The sequence below is a fragment of the Manis pentadactyla genome, chromosome 3 (genome assembly GCF_030020395.1).
Source record: "Manis pentadactyla isolate mManPen7 chromosome 3, mManPen7.hap1, whole genome shotgun sequence".
Lineage (NCBI taxonomy): Eukaryota > Metazoa > Chordata > Mammalia > Pholidota > Manidae > Manis > Manis pentadactyla.
Window position 1 is genome coordinate 151,049,569 of NC_080021.1, and position 20,634 is coordinate 151,070,202.

The 20,634-nt window shown below is 39.7% G+C and overlaps 1 protein-coding gene and 1 long non-coding RNA gene across 4 annotated transcripts; one reads left to right on the forward strand and one right to left on the reverse strand.

Annotated features, from left to right (window-relative positions):
* Positions 1 to 234: 234 nt before the first annotated feature.
* Positions 235 to 6,165, reverse strand: LOC118916466 (uncharacterized). Of its 2 annotated transcripts, none has more exons than XR_005026392.2 (4): positions 5,574 to 6,165; positions 5,118 to 5,186; positions 1,739 to 1,795; positions 235 to 804 (listed from the first exon to the last, which is right to left on the reverse strand). It is a non-coding gene; the product is annotated as an uncharacterized LOC118916466 (long non-coding RNA). The 2 variants fall into 2 exon arrangements; XR_005026391.2 differs by having other exon boundaries at positions 5,563 to 6,165.
* Positions 6,166 to 7,218: 1,053 nt separating this feature from the next.
* On the forward strand, positions 7,219 to 18,679 carry ZFAND5 (zinc finger AN1-type containing 5). 2 transcript variants are annotated; one of them, XM_036893409.2, is made up of 6 exons: positions 7,219 to 7,744; positions 11,960 to 12,116; positions 12,544 to 12,655; positions 13,298 to 13,401; positions 16,197 to 16,322; positions 17,053 to 18,679. In XM_036893409.2, exons 2-6 carry the CDS (start codon positions 11,966 to 11,968, stop codon positions 17,199 to 17,201), a joined length of 642 nt encoding a protein of 213 aa, XP_036749304.1. In that variant the 5' UTR covers positions 7,219 to 7,744; positions 11,960 to 11,965; the 3' UTR covers positions 17,202 to 18,679. The 2 variants fall into 2 exon arrangements, with proteins under 2 accessions (XP_036749304.1, XP_036749303.1); XM_036893408.2 differs by having other exon boundaries at positions 7,220 to 7,744; positions 11,957 to 12,116.
* The last annotated feature ends 1,955 nt before the right edge of the window (positions 18,680 to 20,634 follow it).

Consider the following 20,634-nt stretch of genomic DNA (forward strand, 5'->3'; position numbering starts at 1 on the left):
AGGAACTTTCGTTGTCAAGGAGTTTGTGTAGTTTGCTCCCTCTTTAGCATTCTTTGTGCTCTGATATATTGCAGCCCTAGGTAAGCCTTTTCCTCTCACAGGGGTACTCCAATGACCCTGTGGGGAGGGAAACTCAACAACCTTAACCTTACCATTTATGTAGCTGGGTTTATGAAAACATAGTTCATAATGAAGTTCACTGCCAATAGCTCACAATGAAGCAATGAAGGTCCTGCCAAACTCCTTGATCACCATGAGATGGAGCTACCACCCACCTGCGCCAGGTATGCCCTCCCCCACATTTCCTCAAATCAAACACTTGGAATAGAGTGACTAGCCATCTAGGATGGCTCAGGACTGAGAGGCTGACTGAGACACTGGACTTGGAGTGAGTGCTAAAACTGTAAGGATAAAGATAAAATATGTAAAAGCACAAGGTAAGCACAAAAAAATACCAAATAGTATTTGCTTGCAATTTATGTGGTTCCTTTAATCCCTATGCAGTTATATTGCTGTGTTGGTTTTCATTTTTTAAATTCATTTATTATGCATTTCTGGCTTTTTACCCTCTTTAAAAATTCTACCTTAACTATAAAGTCAAGTGATTACAAATGAATAAAACTTTTAAAACATTTAATGAACAGCATTTACACATTCAAACACACACTCAAAGAAAGTACGGGATCGTATCATTGCCAAGGGCCAGAGAAGTCATCTGGGTCTAACTTCTATTGCAGGAATCCTTTATTTCATCTTTCCCTCTTGAAGGCTGCTTTAAAAAGCACCTGCTTCTTCACCTCTTAGCTAGAAAATGGTGGGAGAAGAGAAGTCTTTCTGAAAGAAAGAACTGGACTAGAAGAGAAGCCACAAGTGCACCTGGAGTATCAGCACCTCTTTCTACAATGAACCATTGTACCAGGTGACCTTCAGGTCTACACAGGCAACATAAAGCAATCTTCTTTTCTCTGAACTTTGGAAAACTGGGGAGACTGATTTGTATCACCCTTTTATAGTCAATGAATTACCCAAGAGAACAATGATTTCTGGGAAATTGTTTCCCCAGGAGATCAACCTCCTTCAAGATAATGATAATGATGGATGCTGAATTTCTTCTGAAGTTCCTCTGTGTTGTTACTAATGATTCAGTCTACAGTTGCAGTCTAGCCCTTACTCTAAGACTATATTCTTCTTAAATCTCTGAAACCTTCTGTGATGTCCACTGAACTCTACCTATTCTTTTGTTCCTGGGCAATCTCTTCAATTGCCTTCTTGAGGTCTTCAAAGATGCCACTTCCTGCTATATAATGAGGATGCTCAAAGCAGCATTCTATCCAGCATCAAAAGCTTCAAGAAATCCTCAATTCAGGCCCAGCGTTAAACACATTTCAGTGATAGTGTTATTAAGACCTAAAAGAATCTCTGATTCTTTTCCAATTTTATATTATCCAATCAGCTAATGGAACAAGTCTAATGTTTTTCTTTGTCCTGCTTCAATTTGTTTCATAACTTTTAATTTCACAGTAAAAGTAAGATTTTGCTCTACATATTTGTATGTTTCACATTGAGAGCTGTTGTAATTCATAGTACAGAAAGAATTTAAATCAGATATATAACAATAACTGAAGCACCTACTCTGAGATTCTAAGATTCTAATGTTATCTTGGCCACTTCTAGTGCCAAGGTCCATATGGAATAAATATAAACTCATCACCATTTCTAGGCCCTCCCATTTACTCACAACTCAGTACTAGTAGTGGTTAGCTATGAATTTCTCTTCCAATGACACAGCATACTTCTAGTTTGAGAAAAGTTTCCTGGGTTAAACTAAAAAGTGTTTATATGTAAAATTTTTAAATATACATAAATATCTTTGAAAATAAAAAATTCATAAATCAGGCATTTGTAAGCCAAGCAATGAGTTCAGACAGCATCTAAATCTATAGTAGTGCGTGAAATCACTCTGAGAGTATGCGCAAAGGAGAACAAAAGGTACTCAGAACCTGGACTTTAGCAATGCCATATTTAGAAGTTGGCTAGAGAAGTTGGAACCAGCAAAAAAGACTCAGAAGGAGTTGCCTGTTAAGTAGGAAGAAACTATCTCATCAGAGTTTCTATTAAGGTCACAATTCTGGATGAGAAGAGTAACATACAAGATGTGTAATAGTGGTTCACATTATAATGAGAAATACAACTGCGATGTAAATAAAAGGGGAAATACTTCCGGAGAGACAGAACACTGAACCAAGGAACAGAAGTCTAGACTTAAATTCCCAGTTCTTTGACTCTTATTAGATATGACATTGGCAGGAGACATGACTTTGCGCTGAGCCTCAGTCAACTCTTCTACAGAAGGAGAGATGATAATATCTATCTTCAATGGACTGTTGTGAGAATCTATTGAGTTAATGCACTCAAATATACATCATAAATGGAAAAACATTGCACAAACATAAGGCACTTGTGTTGGCTCTCTGCCTAGAACTTGCATTCTACTATGATAAGGGGCCACCCTACCCACTTTTCCCTTGCCAGTCTTCTACCTGAATTCTGACCTCCCTGATAGTATCCACCTGCTTTCTGTGATCTTGTTGCCTGACAGCTGGGGCCTTAGTGCAATTGCCCACTGCCAGAGCTTTATACCATCCCAGTTGCTGGTCTCTTGCCAAATCACCACCCCATTCCTGACTATCTTTCTGGCCCACCCACCATCCATGAGCCCAAGTTATGATAAGCTCCAAAGTGTTTCAGAGCCAATCCCAGAGCTAACTACAGAGATTCAAACTATATACTTACTTGTAATACATATTAGTTTGTTCAGTCACAGAGATTTCTTAAAATTCTTGAGACCAAAGTACCTTGTGTCTTAAAGGATGATATCCACAGCAAAATATATATACATATTAGTTCATCAACTTCCTTCATCTTGAGTTCTTGATTTACATAAATAATAAAGGCTTTTGTTCACTTAAATAGTCTTTAAAATTGTTTATAGCTATATTGACAGTATCTGGATTGTGTCTGAAAGTCTTCTCTAATCTGGTAAGATATCCATGCCATTTATTTGAAAATTCTTTGATCAAGCTGTTTTCATTGAAAATAAGTATGGTTTTAAAATTACCAAAAGATCTACACAATATTAAATTGCTACTGCCTTTATTGATTTCTTGGGAAAAAAATTCAGCCAACCCCTTGTTGAGCTGGGTCTAAAACCAATCTATTATTGGATTCACTGATATTTTAATTATGATTTAATTATTAATTATTAAAGAAGAAATTATTTTAGTAATAGCATGTTACATTCTTAATTTTTTAATTAATTTGCTCTAAATACAATATTGTAATCCATTCAACCAATCATTTTGAAAATAACAAAAATAACAATTGAGTCTTTTTACTTTAATCTTTGAGATCTGGGAAGGGGGCTGAGGAAAGAAAGGGAGGAAAGGAAGGGAGGATGTGAACATCAAATGATAACTGACAGTTTTTAAAATGCCAGCAAAGACTTTGTGCTTCACCAAGCTCTACTCAAGCACAGATAGAAAATGCAGTTACCCATGACAGGGTATTACAGTAATGTCATAGAAGCAATTTTTGTCTCCATAATGTAAAGCTACATGTCAAGCTAAAATAACTCCAGGTCTTTTATATTTTACAATGGACTAATAACTTTTATTGCTATTCTTAAGAGATGTCAGTTTCTACTTTTTAAGAAATTTAATTACATTTGCTCTTCTCCAATCATTGATCCTTTTTTCCCCCATCCCTAGATCACAAAGACAAATGTAAGAGAACCTACAATGACTCTTTCTGAATTCTTAAGCAGAATACAAACTGTTCTAACTTTCTTACATGACATGCCAGTTTACTATAGTTACCTACTTTAAGGAAATACACCTGGCTCCACTGGCAGTGGGTATGATTGGTGGTGGAACTCAGACGTGAGTGAATCTTCAGTATTTATTGTTATTGGTTATATGCTCCCAAAGCATTCTATACCTTTCTTTCCAAATATTTACAAGTTCATAATTATATGTATACATGATAATATTGTTACTCTCTTTCTCCCCAACATGACAGTAATACTCATGAAAACAAGGGTAACATCAACTTTTCCCACCAATGTATATTCCAGCAACCAGTTCAGTGGGTACAAAGAATGTAGTGAGTGTGCAAAACATTTTTATGGGGAAAAAAGGAATAGAAAGTAATCGAGCTAGCATTATTTTCAGACTACTTAGGAATGGATCAGTACCAGTCACTTGGTATGTCTCACTCAGTGAAATTCTATAAAAGTTATTTTTGAAAAATTAATTTATAACACCCCATTTCTAGCATGTCCCACTTTCCATTTATCTATTTTACAGAGGCTGGTTTCAACCTTCTCTGATGACCACAGAGTGACAACCCTTTTGCATAATATATTAAGAGCATTGTTTCATAGATTTTGAATTTTATAATTTGTCTTCAGAGTCCAATTGAAAATTTTGAACACCAAAAAAGAGAAAAAGAAAAGGCCCTTAGAATCATATCCTCTTACCTGTTATAGCAGTATTGTGAGAACATTTGCCTTTTTTTTAACCTTTTCCCTCCACATGGTGTGAGGATCTGAAAAAGAGGCCTCCTGAAGGCATGCTAGGGGTAAGTCAATGTTCTAAAACTCAAGCATGCATCAGAATCACAGTGAAGACTTGTTAAAACACAGATCGTTGGACCAACCCCCAGATTTGTGATTCCACAGGTCTGGTGTGGGAGCCTTAGAATTTGTATTTCTAATAAGTTCCCAAGATGCTGCCACATCTGGTCTGGGAACCACACTTTGAGAATAAGGTAGTTGCTGGAAGAGAACCTTATTAAAACTAGGTTCAATACCAGCTGTATTCTTGGTTAAAATAGTCCCAGAGAACATTATAAATTGTTGGTAGAGAAGACAAATTATCAGAAGGTGCTATATAACATATATAATGCAATCAACACATTATTAAATCATCAGCTTGACTTATTACTCTTAGTTTTATTTTAAGTATATCTCTCCAGGAATTATCCCATTTCACTTTTTAATAACTAAAATTCTAGGGAAGGGGAATCTCTGAGTTATCTTTGGGCTTGGTAGAACTCACCGCCATTTGCTTCTCTGTCCTTCAGCCCCTCCAGCAAGTCACTAAGCCTCTTTCATCATACTCCTCTACCTGTAAAAATGGATATAATAGTACCTATATCAGTGAATTACTGTGAGGATTAAATGAGACCCTAAATGCAAAATACTTAGCACGAAATTGGCTTGTAAATGGTAGCTACTATGTTTTTACTAATTTATCTACTCATTCAAGGAAATGAATTCCAATGGTCCTGGGACCAGTGACTGAAACTACTTATATCTCCAACATATTCATTGACCACAGCAATAATCCTAAATCGGAAAGAGAATGCAGCTATATTCTAGGTATTCTGCTCACTGTATATCTTGCCAATGGGTTTCAGCCCCGGGCAAGTTCGCTATGGATTCAGTGTGACCATCGAAACTGACAGCAAAACGTTCTTTGGGGTGAAAGGGTTATACCCAACTTTATTCTCACAGTGGCAAGTCAGTCACTAGAATCCCATTCACTCAGAGAGAGTCTGTATGCAGCAAGCCAGTCTCTGCTTCTGCCTCCCTCTGTCCGCACAGCTGTCCTCTGGACCTCTCTGCACAGTCGTCCTGCACAGCCATCCTCTAGGCCTCTGTCCTTGGCGCTAACAACACTCCAGGCTCTGCTCTGCTCTCCTGCAGCCTTGCAGCCCTGCCACCATGTCGCGCAGAGCACTGGGCAGAGCTCTTTTTTATAGAGTCAATAGCCATGTATTGCCCACAGGTGTGGAGTGAGCTAGTCAATCAGGGCCGGGTGAGAATCCTGGCCACAGGAACTCTCATTTCATCCACACTGCAGCAGAGAATTGTTTGGTTTTGAAATTTTGCCATAGGGCGTTCCCCCAAATATACAAAATTATAAAGAATCACCTGGATAACTATTTCAAACTACAGATTCCTGAGCTCCACCCCGAACCGACCAAAGGACCTCCAGAGGAGAGGGGTAGGCATCTTTTAAATAATCACCCCAGGTGATTTTTCTGATTTATTAAGTTTGAAAAACACTGAAGGGACTTCTCACTCCATTCTAATGGTGGCTGACAAAATCTAAACATGATTTCCATTTACTCTTTAGGCCTTTATTTTGCTAGAAAATTTCGTAAGTCCCTTCTGTTCTTAGTAGCTTTATTGAGTTGAACTAGAATCACTTGGAAAGCTCAGCTGAAAGGAAGCAGTTTTTTGTTGACGCTTTGAAAAGGTTCCCGGTGTTTTGAGTTAATTCACCCTTCCAAACTAGCCGTGTTCTGAGCCTCATTTCTGAATCGTCCAAAACATCCCCCTGTTGAACTTTTTCTCCTGCAATGTCTCCTCCTTCCAGATCTCTGCCTCAGGTCTAGCTTGTTTGTCCCTTAACTCCATTTCTTGAGGAGAACATTTGGTGCTTTCCCAGTTCACTACGCTTTGCTGGAATAGTGAATTTCCAGGGATTTTACAGGCTGGCCAAAACAGTTTGTTCAGAACAGTGACGCCGAGGCCAAGGACTGGCAGCCAGTCGACCTAGCGTTTCCTGACTCTGCACAGCCACCCTTGACCTGGGGGAGGGAGCGAGCGCCACCTGCACCGCTCCTTCCCGGAGGCGTCGGGGCAATTCTTAGGCTGGACTTTAGAACGGAAAGGTGGGAGAGAAAGGGGCAGGGGAGGCTTCAAAATAAGGCGAGAAGACCCATAAGGTATAAAGCATTTATTTTTCTTTTCCCAAGGCGAATCCTTCTAACTAAAGAGGGTTGGGGTGTAAGGAGGAAAGGGAAATGTCTGCCTAGGGCTCGAGACAAAGCGTGAGAACTCAGATGGCGAGAAGCGGGCTTGAGTGAGAAAATCGGAAGGAGGGAGGCTGAGGGCGGACAATCGGGTTAAAAATAGAAATAAATCCTCCACAGCACTTGCTCTTTCCAGCTCCACCCTGGGGCGGGTCGCCGAGCCTCTGGGGCGCCGGGCAACAGCAGTTTGGTAAGGCTCAGCCCCGCCTCCTGGCCCGGTGACTGGGCGGGGGCGGGACGTCGGCGCGCCACGTCACCGCGCGCCCCGCCGCCGCCGGCGTCGGGGTTTTCGCTGACGCACAGACCCCGCCCCTTCCCTCCCTCTTTCCCTCTTCGCCCGAGCGCCGGACGGAGAGAGCGTCAGTTGGCCGGATCGTGGACTTGTCTACGTCTTCCGTTGGGGCTCACTCGCTGTTGGGAGCCGCGGAGCTTCCCGGGCGGTAGCCGAGGAGACAGAGGGCGCCATCAGCGGGCCTTCACGGAGCCCAGGCCTCCCTGCTCTCCCCCCTTTCGCCTCGGAGTCGTCCCAACCTGCCGCCGGTGGAGGCGTGAGGTGACGACGGGCGAGCGCCGGGAGCAGCGTTAGCTGCCGCGGCCCCCGGTCCTCCCTCCACCTCCCCCCTCGCTTCCCTCCTCCCACTTCCCGAGCTCCGGCGTGTCCCGGCCACGGTCGGTGCTGCGTCAGGAACAAAGGAGGACCCCGCGGCGGCGCAGAGACCCCTCCGCCTGCGGCTCCGACCCGCTCCCGGCCCGCGGCGGCGGCGCCAGAGCTCCCGGTTCGCTTATCGCGGAAGCCTGGGCCCGGTCCCCACTGCGCCGGCGTCGCGCGCGAGCCCGGCTCCTCCACTGCTGCCCCCGCAGGGTGAGTGGTGTGGAGCTGGGGGGAGGGCACCCTGCTACTCGAGCTGGGCCGGTGGGTGTGAGGTGGAGGGTCCGGACGCCTCGGCCTCCGGCGAAGCCCTAGCGGGCCGGGGGAGGGGAGCCTGTTTGCCAGCTCAGGAAGCACAAAGACGGAGGCGTCATCTTGCCGTCGTCCGGCTCCCTGCGCCCCGGCTCGCTCACACACGCAGGGTCGCGGGAACAATGTCCTCTGTGCGGCTTCCGGGGCTTCGGGCTCAAGGCCTTCCGCCTGTCGTGGCGGCGGCGGCGCCCTGCATGGGTAGCCCGACCGCGGAACAAAGAGGCAGTGGAGGCTGCCGCGCCCCCTGGCCCCCTGCTTCCCGCACCCCCTGCTTCCCGCACCCCCCAGCTCTCCTCCTCGGAGAAGCCCTTCAGGGTCGGGGGTCGACGCGGGGCGTCTGGGTGAGGGGCGGACCCGGCCTGCGGAGCTACCGTTCTGCATGACTCAGTGGTTTTTGGAGAAGGCCCTGCCGGGCTTTTCTGAATCAGGCCTTGTCTTGGAGGGGCATGGGGGGAGACAGGAGGGACCAAGGGACTCGAACTTGTTCTCAAGTCGGCTGGAATATGGGTGAGGGAGGCTTCTTGTCGTGTTTTTATTTAGTTTTTCCAACGTCGGTGTATCTCTCTCCCGAGATCCCTTTCATGAAGGAAATGGAGTACCTTCCCCTTTGTTTCGTGCTTTTAGGCTGGTAAACGTGAAATTTTTTTTCACGATGTTCCTATGTTTTTCTGGAATACTGCCAAGTAGGGGAAGATAACTAATGGTTAACAGCCCCCAACTGCTGTCTTTCCACGGACTCCGTGAATCTGTCTTGGGAAAGGCCCAGGTTATCTTTACTAATGGAATGCCTCTTAAGAATCTTGTCTAAGGATATAGTAGTATGTAGGTCGCTGGGCTCCTGTTCTTAAAACTGGCTTTCAAGTAATTTATAGATTTGTTTTTAAAAAATGAATTTCATTTTACTCCTTATTTTTTAAAAGGAGTTCAGTAGTGAATTTATGAAAAATTACAATTTTATCTTTCAAGTCTTTTTCTTGAAAATATCAAACAAATTTGTTGTAGTTAACTCCCATCTCTGAGGCCCGATATGAAGCCTGGAAGGCTTTAAAAAAATCGCACTAATCTCCCATTTGGCAAAAAGCGAACTGAGGTCTGGAGGGTAAGGACTTGCCCAAGGTCACTGGTTTAGAGGTAGATTAGAGGCTAGAACTTAGGTCTCAACTCCAGGTGATTGGACATTTTTAACGTCTTTAAACATGTGCACCTGAAAGAATTAACATTAAACTTAATAGGTGTAAAAGCCTTTTCCTATTCATAGTTGTAACTGGAGAAGTTTTCAGTTAAATACCCAGGTTGAGGGGTTGTTTTTTTAAGCTATGAATTAGGGGAAGCCACAAACCAAAAAAATACACCTTTCAGCGATATCTGGTAGACTGAATACATGAATGCTCAAGTAGCTATCTAACAACTTTAGGTACTATATAGTGATGTTCCTATATTTTTCTGAAATACTGCCAAGTAGAGGAAGATAACTAATGGTTAACACCCCCCAACTGCTGAACATGAGAATTCTTTGCTTGATGCTCTTTGCTGTACTTGGTTTTTATAAACAACCCTGACCGTTTTGGCTTTATGAGTGATTAATGATGCTTGCGTCTTCTAAATTGAATTTGAGTTTATTCTCTAGCACCCCCGCCCCCACATTAGAAAAAAACTTGTAGTACCCTTCGTGGCATCTTTTTTTGTTTTGCTTCCTTATTATATTAGATATATGAACGCGGCATCCTTCTTGGGGTTGTGTAGGAGTCGGCAGGCTCTGAGATATAAATAGAAGCTGATTTCAGAGGCCCCTTTTGACTAGGCTTTATGTGAGAGCCTCCATCCAGCTCAGCCTGTCACATTGCAGCCTTGTGACAGGCTGAAGCGCCCGCCCATGTGATCTAAGCTTTCTGAGAAATATTAAGGCAAGCTGTGCACATGTGATGGCATTTAAAAGCTGGCTTTCTAGAGGGAAAATATAAGATGGGAAACCATGTAGAAGACTAATGTCCTTGTGTCTCAGATTTGGAAACTATTTATAGTGAATTGGAAGTAGATGTGTTTTCTGAAAAAGGAAAGGTTGGAATACTTTGCTGCATTTCAAAGTGGGTGAAATTGTTGGATGAGATCCTCCTCCCCATCTAATATAGAGCAAAAGGTCTTAAGAATCTGATTAATGTTAATGTGAGTAGACTATTAAACTTAAGCCAGTTTGCATTTAACACCACTGTCAGGTGACACTGAAAGTTACTACAGAAAGTGTGAGCTAGCATAATCCTTAAACTAGCTTCTAGGAATAGCCCAACTATTTGAACAGCAAAAATTGACAGTTTGCATGGTGGGCATGCAAATAAGCGTAATTTATTATTTGGAGCATTTTTTATACATATTACATTCAATTTTTTAAAATTAGCTGAAAGTGTTTATTAATAAATTTAGTAAATGATGTTGAAATCTTTACACTACTGTGCTCCAAAATGAGTCAGCTGAATTCCACTTACTATTTAAAGAGACAGTGTCAGCAAACTGGATCTTGGTCACTCTCCAAAGAAACTTAATTGGCTTGAACTGTGATGTCTGTTTGGTCTGGAAAAAAAAATTTTTTTAAGGGAAGATTAATGGTCAGGATTCTGGCCAAGTCAAAATTGGGTGTAGTATTCTTCCCACCTTATCACAGTTTGGGGTAAGAAGTACTAACACTTGTTAAAACATCTACTACAGTATGTATTTTGGAGTGTGTATTCTAAAGAACCCATATGAAATTCTAGGAGATGGCAAGCTCTAGCTTGAAGTACCTTCCTGCACTTATTTGAAATGTTCATAATTTAATAAATCATAAGTAGCCTCCATTGTCAACATTAAGGGGCATGTAATGACAGTGACAAGTTATGGCATATAATCTCCCTTTGATAAAATGCTCTCTAAAATATGCTTATTATACATTCATCCATATTTTAATGTGACATGGAAACCCTTCACAGCTGTCTCTTGCTTAAATATGTATTTTCTCTTTAACTCAGAATAAAACTTGCTAAATTTAGCAAATCATTACTATATGTGCTAATTTTAACAAGACTTCTGAAAAGCAAGGATATGCTTACTATATGAAGTTCTTTGTTAACCTAGCATTAAATATTAACCATTACTGAAGGTTGTATATTTATATTGATTTACTTTGCTATATTGAAATTGATCTTGGAAAGGTTTCCTTAGTTTCTGGTATGAGGAACGCAAGTGCTTGTTAAAAGTTCTAATAGGGCCTTGGCTGAGACACACTCGAGGTGATAATTTGTGCAGTCCGTTTCTAGGCACTTTCTTGAAAGTACTAGTACCCAGATTTCACACCTCAAATGTACAACAGGAAAGCAATTTCATAAGCAGCTGACCCCTAAATTCCTGAACAACTTCACTTGTTGGTACCAACGGAACAGGAAACACTAGATAATCTACCAGCTCTTCAGTCTTCTGTAAGGGTGTTGTAACATTTTAAAAGTACAGATGATCTGCCCCAGAGCAGAATCATTGGATTACTTGTAGAATCGAGATATGTTCGGTTGTTCAAGAACGCTTTAGAGCTTCATCCAGTATATAGCCAGTTTAAAGAAACACTAGTAAATATCAGTAGTCAGTAATTGTAATTATGAGGTTATTTTCCATTTGCAGAATGTTTAATATTAGTTTGTAACCCATGAAGTAAAAATGTAATTTAACATGGTCTGCCTATAGTGCAACAGAGTAGAGTGACTTAAAGATACCAATTGTCCAAAATGATTTAAACAAAGTTCTGATACCCTGCAGAGTGACCTTTTTAGAAATTGAAACAAAGACCACATTGACAGGTAAAATAATATACTTTAATGATAGAAATTTTTGTCCTAAAGAATGTAAAGTCATTATATTATAGTTATTTATCAAGCTAAAACACAATGCCTTTTGTGGCCTTTGTTTTATAAAGGCAACAAAACAGTTTTCTTGGCTTACTCTATTTTAATGATTAACACTGTTTGGGCCTTTGTTAGAAACAGTCTTGGTGTTTTAAAATAACAAAGGTACACTGGTGACTATCATATAAATTCAGTGAATTTATTTTGGTTACATGCTAGTTTTGTAAAAATGTGTTTGTTTTGTTTATAGCAGAAAAATATGGCTCAGGAGACTAACCAGACCCCAGGGCCCATGCTGTGTAGTACAGGATGTGGCTTTTATGGGAATCCTAGGACAAATGGAATGTGTTCTGTTTGCTACAAAGAACATCTTCAGAGGCAGCAGAATAGTGGCAGAATGAGCCCAATGGGTAAGTTTCCAAGGGAAAACCTACTTGAAAAATGGGTGGACAGAAAATAGAGAACTAAGAATTGGGGCCTAAGACTGAGAATCATTGCTGAAAGCCCAAGGAAAGAAAACCTGAGGAAAGCTTGAAATTAAAGCAACAGGCCGAGTACTTGGCATGACTACATCAGGAATGAATGACTAGCTACAAGCATCTTCTACCTTTTTCATTTTCCTTTTTGAGGTTTTGTTTCGTACTTAACGTTCACTGGATATGACTTCTTCATATACAGTTCTGTTTGGATACTCAAGTGTAGGATTCTGTAGCACATTGAAAGTGCTCAAATCACTAACCTAATGCAAGTACTTGTTACTACTATTAAATGCCTTGATGTATTGATACTGAATTGTTTTTAGTGTTGCTGTTTCTTACAAATCCTTTTTTTAAATAGGGACAGCTAGTGGTTCCAACAGTCCTACCTCAGATTCTGCATCTGTACAAAGAGCAGACACCAATTTAAACAACTGTGAAGGTGCTTCTGGCAGCACATCTGAAAAATCAAGGTAAGATCGAACGTTTCAGGGTTTTTATGATAATGAGAAAATAAAGATACCTGTGCCATCTGTAGCACCATAATGAATGAATGTTAATATGTAGTAAGGATGTTACATTATGATGTTGGTGTCAGATGCCTTTGGCTCTGTATGGGTTGCTCAGTTCAGGGTTCCAGTGTACTTTAATACATGGTCTTACAGGTCATTGAGTAATGTGTATTACAGTGCACTCTAACACCTTCAAGGATGCTGTGTGACAATGCTGTGCTATTACTCCTTGTAATTGAGGTTTAGGGATTTTAGAGAGTCTGCAGACCAGATTGTAGTGCCATACATGGCATTTTGGCAAAGCTGCCCCTTTTGCCCTTAAACATTAGTACAGGCACAGCTGAAAATTCTAGTTGGCTACATAGAACATTGTAACCTATACAGATGTGCAGCCTTGAGTTGATGAGCCATTTACCAAATTGTTTCCTTTATTCTCAACCATTTGTGCTGGTGATGGGCATCCAATATTCTTTAAAAATTTTAAGTTATTTAGCTCACTAATCATTGGAAATAATACATAATATAAAGTTGAACTGACAACTTATTATAATGCAAAGAAAGTACCCTTAACATCTTGAAAAATGTTTGCTTGAACTCAAATAGAAATGTGCCTGTGGCTGCCTTGCCTGTAACTCAGCAAATGACAGAAATGAGCATTTCAAGAGAGGACAAAATAACAGCCCCGAAAACAGAGGTATCAGAGCCAGGTATGCTTTTTGCTTAATACTAGTTCAGTTCTGTATCTGGTAGTGTAAGAAAGGGTTGGTGGGGGAATTCTTCCCTTCCCATTTAACAACCACAGAGGGGAGAGAGCTTTAATACAGGCCGGGCAAGAACCATCATCTTTAAAGTACCTTGAAATGTTAGTCACTCTTTACTCTCTTCTTACTGCTCTCCCCACGTCCCTTACTCTTACATACACAAATCAGCAGTTTGTAATCTGGAGACTGGATCTGCTAAGAATTTAATGAACGTAAGAGGTAGTTTACTGTGGGGGGTTTTTTTGTTGTTGTTCATTTTTACAAGCAAAGAATAGTTTAATAAAGCAAAGTACACACTCAAGGAGGGAGTGTGGACATGCTCCAGAGGTGAGCAGCCTACTGTTCTGTTTTAAAGTTACCTAAATCCTTAGAGAAGATACCATTCATAAACACAGAAGAAATTATGTAAATCAAAAGCAATAACTGTTTAGTCTTTATCATCGATATTATAGAAAATATTCAAGCAAAAAGATATATTAACACTTAAACTTTTAAGTTGAAGGATAGGATTCTTACATTTTTGTGGGAGCTTAAAACTCAGGAAAGGCACTTGGTTTTCATTAGATAGTGACTGAGTTATAATTCAACTTCTGCATAGCACAACCGTAGTGCTATGGAAGTCGCTAGTGCTCCAAAGTTGCCAAAAGATTGACTCTTTTGGATTACCTCTGCTAGGCCCTAGATGGGTGTCTACATACGCTAGAGTATACGTAGTTTATTTGACTGATTATTTCCTGGCACCACGTTAACTGAAAACAGTATGAAACTTCATTGTGAGGATCCCCAAAGAGCCAGGTAGTGACCCTGAGGAGGCAGGAAATAGGAATGTCCCCAAGAAAAAGGAAATTCTCTTCTAAGGACGAACCACTCAGCAGTGGACCTGAAGAGGCCACTGGCAGCAAGAGCATCTCAAAAAAAAAAAAAAGAAAAGAAAAGTTGCAAAAACGATCCCAGGAAGATTAGACTGGACGTTTCCCTGGCTGGGCATAACCCATGGTGACATTTCCACCCCACCTCACCCCCTGTATTCCAATAACAACAAGTTCACAAGGAAAAAAATCCTTATTGTGAGGAAATAGTGTCAGTGGTATGTCATCTGCTTTGGACACTTGTTTTTTTTGCTAACATCATATGGCCAAGTTTATGTGACTACGTCGATCTTTATTTATAAAGTTATGGTACAAATTCTTACGTTGGACAAATGAGTCCGTATTTGGTATTTTGAAATGAGTTCCATCAAATTGTCCTATTTGGATCTTTAAACACAAAATTTCCCTGATTTTGAAACAGTACTCTTTGGGGTTAGATCTGCAGCTAGTCTCTGCATTTATTATTTCCTAGTAGGCATTCTGTGGTTCATTGTTCTTTGCCTTTTCTGTATCATTTTTTTCTCTTCTTAACCCCTGTACTTTCCTTATGCCTTAAGAACCATTGTTCAGTTTTCATGTATAGCCAAGGAAATGGCTGTCACCCCTCTTTACCACCTCCAAACTATCCCATAGATGATTATTTAACCTTATACCATCAGGAAAAATTAAGGTTATCATAGTAGAATTAGGAATAAGTAAAGTAGTTGGGATAATATTATTTTATCCTACTACTAGGCTATTAATCTCACTGAATATATTACTAATGCAAATGGTAATATAAGTTTGGGGAGAATTTTAGAGCAGGTTATTAAACCAGTTAGCTTACTCTAGAGCTTGGATTTATGCTAAATAGCATTCGTGCTGGCCTGTTGGCAGTAATTTTAGCATTGCATACATTAATTTGCTATTCTTAGGGTTGGATTAATGTTAAAACTTAAGGATTTACAGTACTTTTATAGTTGAATTTTATAAAATAAATTTGATGTCTTTTAAATAGTGGTAATAAGGGCTTTCTTTAATGCAGTAATCTGTAATTTTTAATCAAATTCTATTGGTCATGTGTGAACTAAAACTTTAAGCCTTTTGGGTAGAGAGACAGGCTTTTAAAAGTAGATCATAAGTATCACAGAGTAAATAAAAACTATGCTTTAAAAATTCTTGTTTTGCCTGTGGAATCCCTAATAGTCTAAAATTAAAATTTCGCAAGTTCTCACTGTTTGCTGTCCTTTAGAAGGAAGTTTTTTTTAAGTCTTACATTTTTCTACATATGACAATATAAAAGCACTTGTTGAAATGGTAAAATAATTGTGAAATTTGGGGATATTAAATTAGGAATTAATGATTTAGGTGTTGTCAAAATTTGCTGGTTTTATCTGTACATTCCTTCTTTTGTCTATCAGTATAAAGCCAAAATGACTTTTATAGACAAGTACCTCAGAAGTTGTCAGCCTTATTTACCAAGTAGTAATGAATTTGAACTGCCCTAATTAAGAAGTTTACATTTAGGCAATTACAATATGGAAAAACAGCATATGACCAACATCTCCCTGGTCTTTAAAACTTAGGGTTTTGTTTCCCAGTACTAGCTGTTAAGACTAAGTTTAAAGGAATTTGAGTGGAGTAATTTCATAAAATTTAGAGAAGCACAAGTAGTAGTGTGTTTATTGGCAAGAATTTGAAGATTTGAAAAAAATTCTGATAGTAAAGTTGAAAATTCTATTTAAAGTATATGTTTTTTGAGAAAGGCTTCTTGTTTTCAATGTTTTCACTAAGAATCTTACTGTTTCTCTAAATGTTTTCATTTTTAGACTTAAATAATTATCAGCTAGTGAACTCCTAACAAACTGCTAATTTTTACCCTTCGTTTTTCAGTTGTCACTCAGCCCAGTCCATCAGTTTCTCAGCCCAGTACTTCTCAAAGTGAAGAAAAAACTCCCGAGTTGCCCAAACCAAAGAAGAACAGATGTTTCATGTGCAGAAAGAAAGTCGGACTTACAGGTATTACAGAACATAATAAGACAACATGTATTTTACTGCTAGAATTTAACAAAGAGCTCCTGGTCACTCATTAAGGGATGGGTTGGTCTTAAACAAAAAAAAACAATGCCCAAATCTCAGGAGTAGAAAGTTCCTAGCATGGACTAGAAAGGAGGATAGTGGGGAGAAGTTGGATTTGATTGCCCTTTGTCTCTGATCATATGAAACCCTTTATTAACTTGAGGCCTTGTGAATTACTTTCCTTTATTGGATTGATAAAAACTCTTCCCTTTTAATTTTTCCCTTTGTTCTCTTGGGAAACAGTAGCTGAACCAATCATAATCAGTCAGCACTTTGAGCCAGGCTCAAAATGTTCTAGGCACTTCTTGAATCTCAGGTTTTTAAAATACATTCTGAAGTTCTGTCATTTTTTCCCTAGTTATTATTTGAGGAAACATTACCCAGTTAACAAACATGGTGGGACCAGGATTTGAATCCAAGTCAGCCTGACTCCAGAGCCTATGTAATTGCATATCTACAGGAGTTCATAAGAGGATGGTTACTTGAATTGCTCCCCATGTCAAAGCCAAGTTGAAAAGCATTTTCATAATTTAAATTGACAGACTCTGTCTTTCATGCTGCAAAGTGCCATGAAAACCTGGTTCTTTTTCTATATGAATAAGCCTTTTTTTCTTTCTTTTTAATTGCTTCAAGTTCCCAAGTGACTCTACCTTCTCTTGTGTATGTACAGGGTTTGACTGCCGATGTGGAAATTTGTTTTGTGGACTTCATCGTTACTCTGACAAGCACAACTGTCCATATGATTACAAAGCAGAAGCTGCAGCAAAAATCAGAAAAGAGAATCCAGTTGTTGTGGCTGAAAAAATCCAGAGAATATAAATTACTACTTGTGAAGAGACTGAAACTTTGTTTTTATTTTAATATATCGTAGGAAAACATTAAAGAGCAGATGCATGGCCATTTTCCTTTGATGTTCTCCAGAGTTTTACTTTACACTTGTCTGTCTTACAATTGATACTTTAGGATGTTTGGGTGTTTGTTACAGGCAGAATTGGATAGATACAGCCCTACAAAATGTATATGCCCTCCCCTGAATAAAATTTGATGAAAATCTGCACAGCAAATTGAAATACACAGCTATTAGGGAGAAAATTTAGTTCCCATGTGCCAAACAAAATACATGAAATCTCTGCATGTTTGCAGCATCTGCCTTTGGGGAATGTAATCAAGGTATAATCTTTGGCTAGTGCTATGTGCCTGTATTTTTTTTAAAGTGGTACACCAGAAAAGGACTGGCAGTCTACTTCTACCATACTTAAACTTCACCCTGTTAATTTCCACAACATGTTCTTTGGAAGCAGGAAGAAAGCTATAAAGAGAACAGACCTTTTCGTGAAACTACTATTTGGTGCCATATGTAAGTCTGGTTAATTGGTCTAAGAGCTGCTAAATAAGACATTCTGTAAAAGGTAAACATCTCTACTGATTATGAGTAAAAGCAAGCCAACAGGGTCTTGAGCTGTCTTTGAAGCTTATTGTGCTGACTTGCACGAGAAGATGTCTGCATTACTCATTGCTGAAATGTGTAGCACAGAACTGCACTAGGATTAATTTGTTTACAAGAAGAAGTTAAAACTGTTTGGTTTTCATATACAGCAGCTCTATTGAATAACATGCATCTGAATTTTAAGTTGCAAAGGTATCTGAACAGTTAATTTTTCATGTGCATCCTTTGTTGAATGTTTTGGTTCAAGAGAGAATGTTTAAAGCTTTTTTAAAAGACTTCAGTTCTTAATGTAACTGTACCCTTCTGCATGGAAAATCATAACCAACATGGCTGCAGTAGACTTCTTAGTGGTATCCAGCACCACTTGCAGAGGGCTGCTTTATCATATTGTACTTGGGTGTAGGACTCTAGTGTTCTTGGGTGTATTGCATGGGCTGCATTATCTACAGCATTGTACAATAACAACTAGAAGAGGCAGTATACTTCACTGATGCTTGTCTGGTAATATCACTTCTGTGTTATAATGGAAGGTTTTTTGTGATGTATGAAACTTGTGTTTTTTATATATAAATGAGTATAGTTAGATTAGTGTTGTGGTATGCCTGTTTTCATCTGTAAATAGTTAAGTATGTACACGAGGCACTACTTTCTAATTTACTGCAGTGTTTGGTCCTAGTTTTTACTTTTATTAAGCATTCAGTTTTGCTTTCAATTTTATGTACCTTAGTTCTGAGTTAGATCTGCAGATGTGTACAGATAGGTCATATTTATGTATTGCACATAATCATGCTATTCAGCATTGATGCTATATTGTATTATGTAAATAATAAAAGCCATGTACAGAGGGAAACTTCCATTTGTTCATTGGGTTTTTAAGCTGTAGTTAGAAATCCTAAAGTGGGATGGTTAGAAAATGTTGCATGTTCAACTTAGGAGGTTAACATGTAGACTTTGCATGGTTATATTGTATTTTTTTTACCATTGTCATCCCTTAAACGTCCAAGTGAGAACTGTGAGATGAGTTTTGTGAGACATCTAGTAAATAACGCTATTTTTGAAGAATGACTAGACACTTTAAGAATCAATCCTAGAACTTAATGGAATTCGAACAACCATGGCCTGTTTCCCTTTTCCATATCTTTGCTTTATGAGTGACACTTAAGACCTGACAAATTTTTTTGCCGGAAAGGCAGTTTTATTTCTGTTTAGGTATAATGTGGAGACGGACCAGTGGGCTCGGTCATTGTAGGTGTCTCGCGAGATAAGGAGTAACTGACATGCAGGTTTCGCCCAGGGGGTAACTGAAACCAAAAGCAGAACCTTTTCTGGCCTTTCAGTGGTGGGGTTTGAAATGGAAATATTCATCCTCGCTCATTAGCTGTCACAGTACTTAGGGTGCTGCTACTCTTAAGTGGGAGAGAGACCTGAGTAGAAGCTTGTATAATGAGGTAACGGCTGGTACCCCCTGAAACCTGAGGGATACTGAATCACAGTTGAGTTTGAAGAGTGGTATTCAGAAGGCAGACTTTTTTTCAGTTTGAGATGCACTCCTCCCCCCTCACCAGCTACCTGCCTCTCTCAAACATTCCTTGATAAATGTGGAATTGCAAAGATTTTGAAATTGGTGTGTGGGAGAGAAAACTTAGATGGGAAGATGACGGATCATTGGGCCTTTGTGAGGAGCATTGATTGATTGAGTAGGGAATCAGAATGTAAACTAGGAGGATTAAATTCTACCTAGACTTGCATTCAGACCTGAATGTGTTTCAGGCAAGATTATGAATGCTTTACCTCGGTGTACACTGAGGTATGAAATACTTCAAGAAAATCCCATGTTTCTCCTCAGTGTACATGCGCTCACCTCTGCATACCCCAGCTACATAGAAGTTTTCTGAGGACAGACCACGATGGCATGAATTCGCTGCATGGCCTTGAGCTATTCCTTTGATAAAATGTATTCTTCAGTGGGTTTTATCTGTAAAACTAGGGCCTGGGGTGTGATCCCAGGTGGCCTTTCCATAGCTTGAATTACTTTGCAAAGGAAAGAAATTTGAGTGGTGTGGCATAGTAGTTAAGAGAATAATGGACCCTGGAACCGGTCTGTTTCATCCATAAGGACAGCAACGGTGCCTGGTGCATGGTAAGTAGTCCCTATTAAATTTTTTAAAGACTTTAGTGCAGTGTTAGTTTCAGCAAAATTGAAAGTACAGAGATTTACCATATACCTTCTCCCCCTGCACATGCATAGCCTCCCCTACTAAGTCAACAAGAGTGATACATTTATTACAATTGATGAGCCTACACTGACACAGTCACCCAACGTCTATAGTTTATACAGTTCACCAGTAATGGTTTCTATGGGTTTGAACAAATACATAATGACATGTATATATATATCACTGCTATCTATAATCACCCGCCCTCCCCCAACCCCTGGCAACTACTGATTTGTTTACTGTCTCCATAGTTTTTCCTTTTCCAGAATATCATAGTGTTGGAATCATACAGTAACCTTTTCAGATTGGTTTCATTCACTTAGTAACATGAACTTAAATTTCCTCCATGTCTTTTTATGACTTGATAGCTCATTTCTTTTTAATGCAGAATAATACTCCACAGTCTGGCTGTCACAGTTTATCCATTCACCTACTGAAGGATATATTGGTTGCTTCCAAGTTTTGGCAGTGATGAATAATACTACCATAAACATCAGTGTGCACATTTCGTGTGGATTTAAGTTTTCAACTCCTTTGAGTAAATACCATGTGTGACTACTGGATTGTATGGTAAGAATATGTTTTCTTT